This window comes from Leptosomus discolor, chromosome 3 (genome assembly GCF_034619465.1).
Source record: "Leptosomus discolor isolate bLepDis1 chromosome 3, bLepDis1.hap2, whole genome shotgun sequence".
Lineage (NCBI taxonomy): Eukaryota > Metazoa > Chordata > Aves > Leptosomiformes > Leptosomidae > Leptosomus > Leptosomus discolor.
In genome coordinates this window covers 41,074,678-41,091,051 of record NC_141393.1, presented here as the reverse complement: position 1 = coordinate 41,091,051, position 16,374 = coordinate 41,074,678, and the positions used below count along the sequence as shown (strand labels likewise).

The window sequence follows — 16,374 nt, the reverse complement described above, 5'->3', positions numbered from 1 at the left end:
ATCTAACAAGAATTCCTTTATGAATTTAGCCAAATAATATATACTTTGAAATTTAATTTCAACAGTTTCAGTCATGCACTCAAATACTTGAAAATCCAGAATTACACTCATGGGCAACCCAATTCCACTTTTCCCTGTGTCCTAAATACATATGCTTTTTTACATTGCCTTTTTTTCCCTAAAACTTGGTCACTCTCTTTTCTTTAAATTCTGTTTCATTCTATGCAAAATGAGGATGATGGGTGTTTAATGACAATGTACCAAGTTTTTTGGTTTATGCCATTGTTCAACATCTAATTCAAGCCTCCTTTACAATACAACTGAAATAGTATGGTAATTCTCATTACAGAATGAATTTCCTTTCAAACCTTTAGATGATAACCATCATTACAATAATTTAATACTTCACTAACATTCATTTATTACCATAAATCTACTGCGAGACAAGTTAAAAGAAAGAAAAATTAAGCCAGAAGTGCCTGCTGGATTTGAATGCACAATTCAAGACATTTAGATTTTAGTATTTCACAGTATCTATTACTTTTAGCATTTTAGAAGCCTAAAGCAAATGTATATTTAGCTTCAGCTGCAATACTAAGTACAGCATTTTGTACAAATACTATCACACTTTTGTAAGACAGGAACTCAAAAAATTAAGAAAAAAAGAGACCACCTCTGACAAATACACCTTTGTCTTTTTGCCTGCTATCATACAAGAATTCTGCAGAGGTAGGAACAGAATTATTACTGTTACAGCAGCAGTGAACTGTTTTGACCATCCTTTTCCTTCATACAATCCAATGTGACATTCCCTCCATACTTTCTGGCAAACACGTAATGACTTCTTCAAGGACCATTCTCCTTTCAAACACAACTCTAACTTATTCCTAGAAAAAGCTGAAGATTATGTGATTGATTAAAACCTTACAGTTTACTGAGAGCTTTTGTTTCTCAACATTTCCTAAATTTTAAGGGCTAGATTTTTTTAGCCATAATTATATTCTTCATCCTTAATAATATTCTTTTGGTATTTCCGAGGAAATTTTCTAGGCTTTCAAAATAAGCTGAAAACTACAATAAACTATGACAATAGCATCATATTAATTTTAATGAATTGCCAGCACAGTTGCAATCTTTACATCCACCACGAAGACCTCTGGCTTTTTAATATTAATATATTATTATTTGTACTATTCATATTACCTATTTGTATTAATATGAATTAACGAAACGGATTCTATCAAACCTATGCGCTGCCATCTTTAATATACTCCAGGATGAGAAAGAAGGTGAAAAAACAACCAATGGTCACACAACTATTGCTTACTGATGATGTGCAGAAATGCTGCATTCTGTTTAAGACTTTGAAAGGGTGAGTACTGCAGAGTCCACAGATTTTTATGCCTGTCCCTCAGTTCGGGTACAGATCCCATACTCATACCCTATCATCCACTCTTTTCAACCAACGGCTTTCAGTACCTTCAGTCTGCTTTCCATTTCCTTTCCTATTTCTCTGCCAGGGCCTGTTTTTCATGTGCCATTTCCCTCACTCTAAATGGTTTGAAATGTGAAGCAAATGCCACTGTCGATCAAGGAAATACCTACCATGACACAAGCAATGACTAGTTAGCAGTGCAGCTGACTTTATTGAACCACTTTGCTGCATTATCTCACATGGGAACTTTTACGTTAACACACCTTCATTCTTACCTGCAAGAGTATGTTGTCTCCCCTCCTTTGAAAACCTTCCCACAGAGCTGGGAGTTTCCACTTCGTTGTAGTTTCTCCAGGAATGTATCTGGGTCTTCCCCAAACAAATAACATTCCAGGGGGTATAATATTACTTCCTGGACCATTTCTTCTTGTTTCTCCAGCAAGGGGTCCATTTCAGCTGAGTAAATATTTGGTACATGTTTTGCCAAGCACTGTAAAAACGCAGCTTGGAAGTTGAATCTTTCATCACACCACTGCAAGAAAAGTACACCCATGGATAAATATAAATAAATAAATATAAAGAAAACAGGATTAAGCTCTTCTACTGTGAATCTAGAATTCTTTTCCACATCAAAAGTCAGTTCTGCAAGCAAAAAAATCCAAGAAACCATGGTTTCCCAAGAACTTATCTGCTATTTTCCTTTTAGTACCCACCAGAGTAACCTCTGTTCCCTTGAAGTCTTCTACGAAAACACTCTGAGGCAAGCGTTGGCAAGTGCTATGCTACTGTAGAGGAACCTGTGTGCTAACTAATTTTCAACTACATGCTTGCCAGCAGGCCAGCCAAGACACAAATCTTGATGTCTGTTCAGCTTCCGACAAATAGAAAGAGCAGCAGCGGCGGGTTTCCCTGTCTTAGCTGGGACATAAGTTTGGGATTCATTCCTTAGCCTCCTGATAGTCACAAAATGTGCAGCAACTTAATGGTCTTTGAAATTGTTAGCCTTCAGTAAAATCTTGTTGAAACTGGTCATCAGGGTTCAATAGTTACTGAGGGAGAAAGATCCCAACTGATTATATAAGCTTAAAGTCCTTGGGAGACCAGACTAAAATGCAATTTCATATTTATAAGACAATAAAAGTACTTGTGTTTTGACTTGAGGTTCTTAGTTTTCCTAATTTAAGTCCCTAATTTTACTTGCAACTACTCCAGTTCTCTCCAATTCTTCTATTTCTGTCCTTCAAGTCTGAATATTCTTTCTTTCACATTATTCCCATTGTTCCCTCTGGAGCAGGTCCAGAGGAGGCCACAAAGATGGTCAGGAGGCTGAAGCATCTCCCCTGTGAGGACAGGCTGAGAAGAGTTGGGGCTGTTCAGCCTGGAGAAGAGAAGGCTCCAGGGAGACCTTCTAACGGCCTTCCAGTACTTAAAGGGGGCTACAGGAAAGGTGGGGAGGGGCTCTTGATCAGGGAAGGTAGTGATGGGACGGTTTCAAACTGAAAGAGGGAAGACTGAGATTAGGTATTAGGAAGAAGTTCTTCACTACAAGGGTGGTGAGTCACTGGAAGAGGTTGCCCAGAGAAGCTGTGGCTGTCCCCACCCTAGAAGCGTTCAAGGCCAAGTTGGATGGGGCTTTGAGCAAGTGGAAGGTGTCCCCGCCCATGGCAGTGGGGTTGGACTAGATGATCTTTAAGGTCCCTTCCTACTGAAACAGTTCTATGATTCTATGCTACATGATTTAGAAATAGCTTTTGTTTTTCCCCCGTTGCAAATCAGATAACAAGTTTACCCATCAAGGCTCTTGTAAAACACTTACTTTACAGCTTTAGTAAGACACACTACACTTCTAACATGTTTAGTTTTAGCCTGAGGCTTCTATTGATATTTTGGCCATCAATCCTTGTCCTTGATAGGACAAGGAGTAACAGTTTTAAACTAAAAGAGGGCAGATTTAGACTAGATATAAGGAAGAAATTTTTTACAATGAATGTGGTGAAACACTGGTACAGGCTGCCCAGAGAGGCGGTAGAAGCCCCATCCCCAGAAACATTCAAGGCCAGGCTGGGCAGGGCTCTGAGCAACCTGATCTAGCTAAAGGTGTCCCTGCTCACCGCAGAGGGGTTGGACTAGGTAACCTTTACAGGTCCCTTCCTGCCCAAAACATTCTGTGATTCTAATCTTCTTTAGCATTACCCTTTGGTAGTCCATTACTTTATTTATGATGGTGATCCAAGAACTCAAAGTTATGGAAGAAAACGCATGGCAGACACTGACAGAAAAGAGAAACCATGGATGATGTGATCAAGCAGGAGAACAAATTTGTCCTCAAATCATCCTAGAATATCCCTATTTTATAAGTGCTGGTTGACCAGTCTAATCAGATTTCTTGAATCACAAAGCATTCAACTCATCCTTAAATACAGGAAAATGAAGATTCATTCACAAAGTGAAGGGAACCACTTATTTAAACTTCAATTCTAACAAAAATTCTAGATCATGAACAGATTTATTACTTGAGCAGTAAGTACCACTGTGATCACCATATCAGTCACAAAAACTTTAGCATACACATGCATGTAGTACATATGTATTCTGTATACATATGCATACATGCACTCAAATATAAAGGTATGTATTTATTTTCACATATTCATAGTGCTAAGGAACAAAAGGAAAAAGAAACAAATCAGCTGATTGCCTTTTTATTTTAATTAAGTTGTTAAAATCTTTCAACTAGCTAGCAACAATTTTTTTAAATAAAAATTATGCTTACCTGGGGCATAAAGACACCAAATTGTAAAAAGCAACAGAAAATTAAATACAAATTTATAAAGTACTTGCATAACAACACTTAGAAAAATATCACACTTAGATAGGGGTTCTCAGAAAGATATAAAATTGTAAAAGGTAACTGAAAACTGAATTCCTTGATCACATGTGTCTATTTCTTATATGTCTGATTTAAGATGACTGGAAGTAAACTATCATAATTAAACTCCATAACTCAATGTTCCTCAAAATGTTTCCTCCTGTATCTTGTTTTCAGTTTTTGTTTTAACTTACCTATACTGCACTATGGCTTTAGCAACTTCCCCTCTCAATTCAGTTATGGATTTGTTCAAATTGGGGAGTGTGGGATGTGACCCCTTAGCATGCTCTCTTTCCAAAGGTCAAGAGAATCCCAGTCTGTAGCTCCTCTATCTTAGTAAGTCATGTTCCCAAGAGATGGTGTAAGTTTAGCTTCTGCATTATTGGAACACAGTACATCATAGCTTCAAGAAACACAGGGCTAAGCTTTCTTGAAAATCTGCCAGAAGTGTAGAATGGGTTCTCACACAGTCTAAGGCACAAGCATTTCAAGCATTTCTGTGCAAAGCTCTTGATTCTACTTATATGTTGCCCAGAGAAGGGAGGACGGGAAGTACAGAATGAGAGAGAACTCTCTCAAGCAGGCTGGCTGCCTTCTGGTAAACACACTAAGTTATATCCTCAACCTATACATCACCCAGGAAATATCCATTATATTCACAAGAGAAATGAGAATATTCTTTTTCTTATTTCTCAAAGCTGCACCAGGCTAAACTTCAGACCCATCCCATATCCTTTGCATGTCCTAGAAGTAATTTATTCCTTGCATCAAAATCTGTTTAGTATACTCTACTCAACTGTGTAAAATTACACACAAAACTATCAAAAATACAGAAGCTGCCAAATAAAGCATACCCATAATTTCAGCCTGACTGTTTAACGCTAGCTTGGTCCCCTTGTGCACACATACTGAAATACAGGTTTGAATACTTTGATTAACACTTTGGGTAGTCCCACCTTCCCTCTGCTCACACACTCCTTTATATGAGTACATACCTGTCAAGTGCTCAGTTGCTTACAGACATAAAAATCATATAAATTAATAAATTGTTAGTTTTACTTTATCAACCATATACTGACCGGTGAAGAGCAACTCAAACCTCTATCATCATCAATTAAGTTCTAACCATCCTATGCACAGGATGAGCTGGGAGTCCAGCAAAGCCTAAGAGCTCTGCAAAAGGGCTGCAAGCAGAGATGGGGCTTGCAGTGCAGCTTTCTGCCCAGCACTGGAATGGGCTGCCCTGAGAGGCATGGAGTTGCCAACCTTGGACATATTCAAAAGCCAACTGGACATGGTCCTGGGCCACCTGTTCTAGGTGACCCTGTCAGCCTCAACCATTCTGCGATTCAAATGTCTTCACCAGGAGAAATCTCATTTCTTTCTTCATCTCTATTGATCTTTCAATTTCTGCTACAAGTAAGCCCTACAGAAGAGTAATTTTCCAAATTTATTCCACTCAAGAATAAATTTTAAATAGTGTACTGAGGTCATGAGATAAGGCAATTAAGATAAAAACACGATCACGTAACTAAAATCCTACCATCGGTCAGCTCTCCGCAGCCCCTTGGCGCTCACACCCTACTCACTGGGGCCCAGAGACTGTAACTCAGAGGAAAGCCCAGAGGAAGTAGGCCTCAATACACTCCATTCCAATTGACACTATTCCACTGGAAAATATTTTTGGGCTGAAAATTACTGAATTCAGAAAAAAAAAAAAATCACCTCCACATACATTTGGAGTAAATTAAGGCTTCACCTCAAATTTGAATTCTGAAATTTCTCAGCTTTTAAATATCTGTATTAGCAACCTTAGTAAAGTTCTTTTGATGGGATTTTTGGTCATTTTCTCATTTTTATTACAAGTTAGCTGAAGAAACAGCCACACCATCACACGGACCATATGGAAATATGCATGGCCCAGAAATAACGCTGCCACAAACAACGACCAGAACCAGCTAAGGGAGTAACCACAGCAGCAGCACACCACGACCCTCCCTGCAGAGGGACCAACACCCACACCATGCTGGTGGGCATTCCCAGGTATCGAGAACAGCAAGGAACGGCAACACTCGGGAACCTGGCACTAGTGAAGAGCATGTCACAGACTCGCTTTGTCTCCTGTCTCTTCTTTTATGCTTCATGTCTCTCTAACCTTCTCCAGCCTCATCTCTTTTCCTCCTTTAATCAAGCGTTCCTGTCACGTTCTCCTTTTTTAAGATGACAGTTAATTCTCAAACTGCATGAAAAAGGGAGATGAAAGGAACCAGGAGGAGTTGCAAGGCTGTGTTTCTCAAGCGTAAGCAGTTTTCTCGAAAGAGCAGAGATGGCAACCGTTTTGTCCAAGACATTGGATTCGTTCTGTATAACAAAAGCAGTAATCTGTAATCTTTAATGGCTCTTCAAAAGAATAGGACTACAGAAGCAGTACCTCACAATACCACTTAAGAGATTATCTCCTAATGATTCTGTCTCATCTTGCATGGAAAGATGTCCTCCTCTGTGGGATCAGACTACTAATATTTCTTCCCATGTGTAAGCATGCAGAGATCTTCCCAAAAGTCAATTCCAACCAAACAAGCAGGTTTCTCCTACACCTAAAAGGACAGTTTGTAGGCTTTTTCCAAACCCTTTAAACAAGTATCACGTCAGAAAAGGTCAGAGGATCAAGAATTATATTTGCCTACAAATACTGCTATAAAAACGGCAAAATATCTGTCATTGATATATCCAGTATATCTATATCTAATTTTGTCATTCACAAACACATTCATTTGTGAATACTACAAATAATAATATGAATGAGAGCTAAGTAAGTATACATGGAAAAAGAGAAAAAAGTTAACAATAAACTCTCTCAATTCACTTTTCACCTACAGCTCAAGCATCAAATGAGATTTCTTACCACTATGACAGAATTTCTTTATCATTGCAACTGGCTTATTACGTATATTAATTCAGTAGCCATTACTTCCATGACAATTTTTGATCTTACATTGTAAGCACAGTTCTGCCTGAATTCTAAAGTCTTCTCAAACTAATGGTTTGCATTAAGCACTACTTTAACTGCACTGACTGACACACTGATCTTTTAGTGAAAAAGTGACTGTATAAATTTCAAGACTAGTTTTAGATATAACATTAATGTTATCAGTGAAAATAAGGAGTATTAATATTTATAAACATTAAATAACAAATTATGACGGAATAGACACTTCCAGCAGCACAAACTAAAACCTGTACTTGGGTCCAATATTCCCGTTCAAAGAAGTAGTAAAAAAGCTTAGGTTGTTCATGACTTAAATATCAAGCATGAGATGGCAATACCAGCTGTCTGTCAAAATGGTTGGTAGAAGTAGAATTTTAAAAGCAAATATATGAAAAGCCAGGGACATACTGATTTCAAGCAGGTACATTCAACATAAATACCAAACACAAAAGGATGCTTCACTTTAATGCACAGAACAGTTGTTATTAGTTAAACAGAGATTAGCAGGACAACAGATCCCAGAAAACCTTTTAGCTGATCTTTTCTAACAGAGCAACAATAAAAGACGTTCTAAAAGGACAAATACCCAGAAGTTCTTTGATAAGTATGCAGAATACTTAACATTTCTTTAGAAAGCAAACTTCAAAAGATTCTTGAACTAATACTTTCATATAAGGTTCTGCTTTTCAATTTTTAGTTCAACTTCTCCTGTTTATTTTGCTTTAAAATGATCAGTTTTCTAATGCACTGAAAATAAGATCCAAATGCAGCACAGAACACCTAGGCATTATTTTTAGTAAAAATAAAAAGACAATCAATTTCAACCTGGAAGATATATATATTCCCTGAAGAAGAGGCTTCAAAAATAAGCACTTGAAATTAACTAGCATATTTTTTTTCTCCCTTGCCTTAAATCAAACTGGGCTTTTTTTTAGAAGCATAAATTCTACTATCTCAGGCAGGGCACAGTTCAGGGAGTTAAAATGGAAGCTCACTCGATGCTTTTTGTTACATAAGCACTATGTAGCTGTTCATTACATGTTTCACATTCTCAGACAAAGCACAGCCAACACTTTAGTAGAGAATCTAAGCTTAAAAAAACGACTGTTTAGAACTCAGTTACAAGTATTTGTTTTCTGACACATCAGTCACATGGCTCCTTTACATAACATAGCTGGGAACCAGCCACGTACCAAACTCCGGTCTGCTCTGGATATCGGTAATTACACTGGAAGAAGCAAGTTTGGTTTCAAAAGTTATTTGCTATTGGCACAACACGGGTAACATTCAAGACTGTCTAACATTGTCCTAACAAAACATCAACTCTGACCTGAAGACATAAAAGAACTGTTTGATCTCTACATTAATTTAAACTTTGGCCTCTAAGCCAAAGCAGGGTGCCAATTAATGTTAAAAGATGCTTTAATGACGCAGGTGTTTGCCCACTGGGGAAGAGACTCATAACAACATGCAGCTTACTAAAGCTTTGTCTACAGTAGAATCTACCGTGATTCCAGTCATCTCCAATGAGAACTAGTTTAGCTGAACCAGAGCAAATCAGTGACAACCAGAGAAGCAAAAGTAACCACCAGCACCATCAGTTACTGTTTTGGCTGCTGGACAGCTAAAACGAATGTTGCCTTCAGGGCAACCAACACACAGACCCAGGCTGTTCAACCTCTTTGAAACTGCAGGTCAGGTGTCAGTTTTAAAGCACAGTCATCTCCAAAATCACAAAAGCGCACTGTCAGTTCATGGGGGTAAGTGCTTGAATGCAAACAGATGCCCAAGGAGACATTCGAAGTGAAATCATGGCCTGTAGTTCTCTGCCATGCTGCAGATACCTCTTATCGTACTGCCTACCAAATGGACACTCTAGCCTAAACATGCTACAAAATTAATAGGATTCTACTAAGTAGATTCAACAAGCAAAACAAACTAGCCAGAAATTCTAGAAGTAATTCCAAGTCTTCAAGGCCTGAAATCTAAACATCTTTCATGTTCCAAATTTTTTGGTCAAACATGCCTTAGGGGGATAGCAATGCACAATTAACACATCAACACTAGGGGAAACAGGAATTCACTATCGCATATTAAAGCAAAACAACGTGCAAAATGGTTTTGGGAAAAAAAAAAAAGTTACTCTCCCTAGAAAAAATAGCAAAATCATCATCTTTGCAGAGTTATTTGTAGTATTCTGCAAGACTTTAAAATCTCAGTTTTTCTTTAAGTTATGACTATTCATTTGATAGATCCTTTTTATTTTGTTTCTAGAAAAATAAAGGAAAGGCTTTGTTTCTTTCCTTGTTTGATCCTCAACATCCATGCTGTGGTCTCCTACACCCGAAGAAACAGAATATTTATCAAATTTCTTCGCCCCAGACTGCACTTCAAAAATTGTAACTACAGTGGATATTTATAAGGAAGTAATTCATTAATTTGGTATAGTTATGTTGGGGGGGGGAACAAAAAACCCACTAGGTTTTTGTATTAATTCCTGTGTCCTCAAACTCTTCTTACAACCACCCGATTTTCCAACGATCATGAACTTTAAGATCCATTGTATACATAGTCTAATTCTGCAGTGAACGAATGTGTAATATAAATTCAGGTAAATCTCTCTGTATTTAGCACTCAGCATCTCCCAAATACTTTCTCTTATACATCAAAACCAACCTGTTTATCCCTCGCTTCTCTACTGCTCTGGGATCTAGAAACCACTTAAACAGTTGCATGCTATCGGAAACATCCACTTGCAGCTACATTCTCCTGGAGCCACATACCTCTCGCAGCACTGTAACAGTATTACAGCAGAATTACAGCAACCCTCATTTGTGCACTTTATGTGGACTTGAGCAAAGATGACAGATACCTTCACAATCACAGTTCACAACTGCACTAACAAAAGTCACAAAAATTACCAAGAATGAGTAAACATGAAAGCAGACAAGGAAGAAAACACCACAGCACCGTCCAATGCCACAGCAAAATGAAAGCGCTTCATAAAGTGCTAAATACACAAGGACACAAGCAAGACCTTGGCGATGCTCCAGCTCCCTGTTGTAGGTTCACGGACTCCACTTCTTGGATGCTGATGCAAGTGTGCAGTATACACTGTTCTGCTAATACACTGCACTGTTCTAAAAACAGTGGCTTTGACTATATGCAATTTAGGCCTTATTTACACAAACAGATGTGCTGGTTTACCTAAAGAAGAAATTTTAAACTAGTTTAGCTTAACATAAACTGATATAAAATTGTATAGACGTGTCATCTGGTTTAAGCAGGTTATTTCAGTTTAGGACAGGTAGATTTAAAACTGGAAGAAGTCACTGCAACTCCAAAATAAGATGTCTGACTGAGATTTCATTAATCTCAAGAAATAGCCTGCATATCAGCATCCCCTCCCCATATTACTACTTGATTACAACATGGCTACAGAAGCCAGGCCCCTCATATGCCTTTTCTCAACTATATAATAGCATTGAATGACACAAAACAAAATCTGAAAAAAACCTTAGAATGCACAAGCACCTGTATCATGTTTTGCTTTCTGAAATTAAAATCCAAAATCAAGTTATTTTCCTGTCTTTAAAGAAATATCCTAATAATAAAGCTTCTGTCTTCTTGTACACCACTATCCAACTTACATCTATATTTTTGTATAGAAGTATTGACTGATGACAAAAGATGGGACTTCTGAAAAAAAAAAAAAATCTCTTTCCTTCACAAATATTACTGAGAAGGAATACATACATCAAAATTTTAAGATTTGGTATAAATTAAAATATTTGAAATATTTTAACATGTAAACTCTGCTCGTATATTCCAGACAGCACCCAGCAAAGCTGGCAGGAGTCAAACTGGAATTTGTTTAGAATACAGATGGACAAACAACCAAAGGGCTGGATCCAGCCTTGCAAAGCAGGCTTTTATTAGGCCACCAGCAACGCCTGCTAGACAACTGCTAGACAAGCCAAGTCCAGCCCATCAGTCAGCCAAGCAAACTGCAGAAGCTGTTGGGAAAGAAAAGAAAGTAACTTAAGTTTGATAGACAAGGTTTACTACTAGGTCAGCACCACGGCAGCCCAAATTCAGCCCTCTCTCTTTCAGGGTAGCTCACCTCAGGAAGCCACTGCAGAGAAGTAGAGGGCAGACACGGGATCTGACTTCAACTAACACAGTGAAATGCCAACTCAGGTATTTCCAACTACAGCCATCCAACCCGAAGAGTTGGAGTCAAATGCACAGAAGAAACCACCAAGCAAGCTGAGCTGGGTGGAGACGAGTTTATTACCTGAGTCATCACCATCTACTCCAGAATCAGGCTGGCTCCTGCAGAATCATTCAGGTAATCCTGCATCACGCACCCAGCACTCTGGGAAGGTTTACTAGTCACGCAGCCAGATGTGGTGCTGCACTGCAACCAATGGCACCCAAAGCCAGAGATGAAAAAGGACAGCAAGAGTCAGTCTGACTGGGATGATGTTGCGACAGATTTGACAGGTTCAGTAAGGCTGAAGCTCACTCCATGCAGCCAGTTGTTTCTGCTCCACATTCTCTCAACTTCCCGATTCTAGCACTGCAGTGAAAGGACATTCAGACCAGCTGTCCACAGTGAAAACACAGTCAGGATATGTTAGTTCCACCAAACCAGTATTATCTTCAGTACAGCAGTAAATTGGGTGTACTGCTTCCAGATTACAGCTGTCTGGCACCAGTACAGCCAGGTTTGCAATCCAACTTCATGAATGCTGTCAGATCCAACCTAAATCCATATCCCTAGCTCCCCTTCTCCCTTAATATAACACACTCACCCCACACTCCCTGTCAAAATTCCTGCAGTTTGCTTGGATGGCCATCCACCTCTCTTGGAATAATGGTAGTTCTGGCACAGAGACTCTCAACTGGCTGAAACCGCATAAAATTTAAGACAGTTTAGTGGACCAGCATCAGCTTTGAGCAGCTGAGGATCTCTAACATGTTCCCTCTGTTTTTCACAACGCTACTATATCAGTTTTATACACTGCCTGCGCTAACTCAGCCTCTTATGCTCCCCAGTAATGAAAGATTGATTCCATCTTCACTGCCAATTACAACTATCACTCTCGGTACCTCTCTGACTCTATACACGGCTCTCAAGCTTAAGAAGTTGCCCGACTCAGATTGCATTGTTTGTCACTGTAATGCAATCAAGTTAGATTTTTACTAGTTTAAAATCAAATTGTTTCTAACATTAAAAAAAATCCACACATAGGCCCGTTACGGCCACAGAAATATACTCAGAAAGGTATATATACATGTAGAAATGGCTCTGTAGTCAGAGACTGCATCCTTACGATTTGCAGGTACCCTTACAATTCTGAGAGGAAAGGTACAACAAATAATGGTTGTTGGCTTAGCACTGCCACCTGCAAGAGAAGTTCCATGAGTAAACATCTCCCTTTTTATATCTTCCTAATTATATTAATGGTATGTAGCCTCATGTAAAACATAACTATTCTACAGGCTTGTAAGTGCCCAACTGACATTAAGTTTAGAACATAAGTTTCAAAACCATACTACGTATTCAGGTTGTTGCAGGAAAATGTAACATACATTCAGACTCCCTTTCTTAAAATGACAGCCTTCGGGTTTTAAACTCATCTAGCAAAAGCATTTGTAACCCAGTGATCACTTCACAAGATTGTGAAGGAAAGCACAGAAGGCCCTTACCTAGCACCACTACATACATTCAACACCACAGTGTGTTCAAAAAGGGAGTATTAAATACATAGGTGATTCAAGTAATTCACTGGGGGGGGGGGCGTGTGTGATAATTCTGTTCAGTAAAAACAACTGTCTCCATCTATACCCTTCCTAATCTTCACTATTTGCTGCTTCACTCACACTCTGCAGAACAATATTCTGTCACTCAGCCTTTTTTGTTCTACAGTAAAATCACCTTTAATTAAGACAAGAAAAGTCAGAAAAAAAGATAAAAGACGCATGTACATGCTACAACCTTTTAGGGACGCAGGACAGTCTTTGAAGCTTTCTAAACCTTGATCTCGTTTAATTACGTAAAGGTCAAACAAAGACACGGGATAAGGGGCGGGAAATGCTGCGGGGAGCTGGCGACAAACCTCTGGGGCGCCTGACAGAGGCCCGCCGGGCCCAAGGCAGGGCTGGCTCTCCGGGACTGAGGCAGCAGCCGCCGGGGCCACAGCCAGCCGAGGCCGCCGAGACCGGGGGGCCGTGCCGGGCAGCGGCTGGGTGCGCGCCCCGGCCCCGCCGGCGGCGCAGGGGGGCAGCGAGCCGCCCGCTCTCCTCCCCGCACGCCCCGTGCTCCGGCACCGCAGCCCGCAGCCGTTGCGCGGTCGCGCCTCGGCAGGTGCCGCCGTCACCCGCCGGCAACAACGGGCGCACAATGGCGCGTCCCGCCCTTCCACGACGCCGCACGGCAGCCCCACCACGGAGGACGCCACCCCTCGGGCGGGGGGCTCCGGCTGCCTCCGCGGTCGGCAGCCCGGCGCCCCGGAAAACCTCGACCGAGCGGCGGGGCCGGAGTGCGGGCAGGGCACAGGCTGCCCCCGAGCGGGGGCAGGGGGAACCGCGCCGCCGAGCTGCAGCCTCACCATGGCTCGCTCCCGGGGCCGCACAGGGACCCAGCCCCCCACCGCTCCTGCTGCGGGTCCGCCGTTGGCTCCGTCCGCCATTTTGAGAGCGAGAGACGCGGCCGGCGACGCTGTCACCGCCCGGAAGTAGCCGCCGCCGTCGTCACTCGGCTGCTGCGCCGCGCCGCGTCCTCAGCCCGCCCCTCGCGGCGGCCCGGGCGGTACCGCGCAGGCGCCGCCTGGCCTGCGCGCATGCTCTGCGGCGCCGAGTCGTTCCGGGCTGTGGGGTGACGCAAGGGAGGTCGGCGGTGCAGGCGGTCGTGTCCCCTGTCTGGGGACGGCAGGGCGGAGGAGGTTGATGGCCGACGGCGGGAGACGTCCGGCACTTGAAGGACAAGAGGCGCGGCGAGGCGAAGCGAGCGCGGTCGCCTCGGCCCGGTCCGGCCCGCTCAGGAGCGCGGTGAGGGGCTGGGGAGGCCCGGAGCCGTCCGGCAGCGCCTCCTGCCTCCCACGGGAGGCTGAAGCAAAGCGCTTCCCCAGGATCTGTCAGGACGGTCAGCAAGCGGAGTTTGTGTGGATCCTGCCTGCAGAGTCGTGGATGAAGTTCCTCTGCGGGCACTTAAAACTGCACGGTGTGGGTGTGCACTTAGGGCCCTGCGTCACCCAGGGAATGTTTAGATTGCACATTAGGACAAATTTCTTTACTGAAAGAGTGGTCAAGCATTGGAACAGGCTGCTTCCTGGAGGTGTTTGAAAAACATGTAGATCTGGCACTTCGGGACATGGTTTGTGGGCATGGTGGTGTTGGGTTGACGGTTGGACTTGATGATCTTAGAGGTCTTTCCCAACCTTAATGAATCTGTGATTAACAGCAAGATAATAGCTGAAGTAATTTTCATACACACTGACACAGATTCATACCACTTTAGCAGACATGGCATATGTCCCCCATTTGGGCTAAGCAAAGGCAAAACATTATCAACTTTGTACACATGTAGGAGGCAGCAGTAGCTTTAGGCACATGGCTGTCTCCAAGATATTTTTTTTTCCTCTGCACCTCCTTGCTAGAGCATATTGTACCTGTTCTGGGTACTCTGTGTTTGCTACTCTGGCAGAAGATCAGGGCATTTAGGAACTTGGCTGATAGGTGACAGACCTGGCCTAAGTGCTGCTGGAAGTTTTCCAGATTGTTGCAAAACAGACCAGCTGTGCAGTTCCCTGTGTGGGTACCCCCTCTCTAGGGCTAGGAGAATAGGCAAATAGCCATAGTTTTGGACCTTGCGGGCACACACACTAACCATCTACTGAATGTCTTGTATCTGTTTTGAAGAATCACAGACTGGCAGGGGTTGGAAGGGATCTCTGGAAATCATCTAGTCCAACCCCCCTGCCAGAGCAGGACCACGTACAGCAGGTTGCACAGGACTGCATCCAGGCAGGTTTTGAGAATCTCCAAGGAAGGAGACTCCACGAGCTCCCTGGGCTGCCTGTTCCAGTGCTCTGTCACCCTCAGAGTAAAGAAGTTTTTCTTCATGTTCAGGTGGATCTTCCTGTGCTCCAGGTTGTGCCCGTTGTCCCTTGTCCTGTCACTGGGCACTACTGAAAAGAGCCTGGCCCCATCCTCTTGACACTCGCCCTTTAGATATTTATAAGTGTTGATAAGATCTCCTCTCAGTCTTCTCCAGGCTGAAGAGCCCCAGGTCTCTCAGCCTTTCCTCATAAGAGAGATGCTCCAGTCCCCGAATCATCTTCGTAGCGCTCTGCTGGACTCTTGAACTGAGGGGCCCAGAACTGGACACAGCACTCCAGATGTGGCCTCACCAGGGCAGAGCAGAGAGGGAGGAGAACCTCCCTCGACCTGCTGGCCACGCTCTTCTTAATGCACCCCAGGACACCATTGGCCTTCTTGGCCACAAGGGCACATGGCTGGCTCATGGTTCACTTGCTGCCCACCAGAACTCCCAGGTCCTTCTCCACAGAGCTGCTCTCCAGCAGGTCAACCCCCAGACTATACTGGTGCATGGGGTTATTCCTCCCCAGGTGCAGGACCCTGCACTTGCCCTTATTGAACCTCATTAGGTTCCTCTCTGCCCACCTCTCCAGCCTGTCCAGGTCTCGGTGAATGCCAGCACAGCCAGAAGATTGCCTCCTTCCATTGCAGTCTTACTGCTTCAAGCCTCCAAACAACTGTTCCATGTTCCTCAGTTAGTATGGATGGAATAAGGTTTGCAGGTGACCTTTTCAGGTATATTCAGTAGATTTTTCTCACTGTATGTGGCCACAGGTACACCTGAAGTTCTTTTATATCTTCAGACTGTAGTTCTGTAGTAGCTACCACTTATCTTCATTTTAAGAATTCATACCTTCATTTTAAGACTTAAATACCTTGCTGAAATCTGTCACTTAAAATTACTGTGTAGATCTTGTCACTGAGATAGGCTTAGGCACGAGCTGTAAAAAAAGACGAAGTGAATTTTGCCATTGA

The 16,374-nt window shown here is 42.3% G+C and overlaps 1 protein-coding gene across 1 annotated transcript in view; it reads right to left on the bottom strand.

Annotated features, from left to right (window-relative positions):
• The window catches only part of UBR1 (ubiquitin protein ligase E3 component n-recognin 1), a 76,363-nt gene extending 62,348 nt beyond the window's left edge, over nucleotides 1-14,015 (bottom strand). Inside the window, exons 1-2 of the mRNA XM_086462103.1 lie at nucleotides 13,911-14,015; nucleotides 1,711-1,967 (exon numbers count right to left, since the gene is read on the bottom strand). Coding sequence (XP_086318229.1) covers nucleotides 1,711-1,967; nucleotides 13,911-13,991 — 338 coding nt within the window. The 5' untranslated portion in view covers nucleotides 13,992-14,015. The remainder of the gene's footprint in view (nucleotides 1-1,710; nucleotides 1,968-13,910) is intronic.
• Between the last annotated feature and the right edge of the window lie 2,359 nt (nucleotides 14,016-16,374).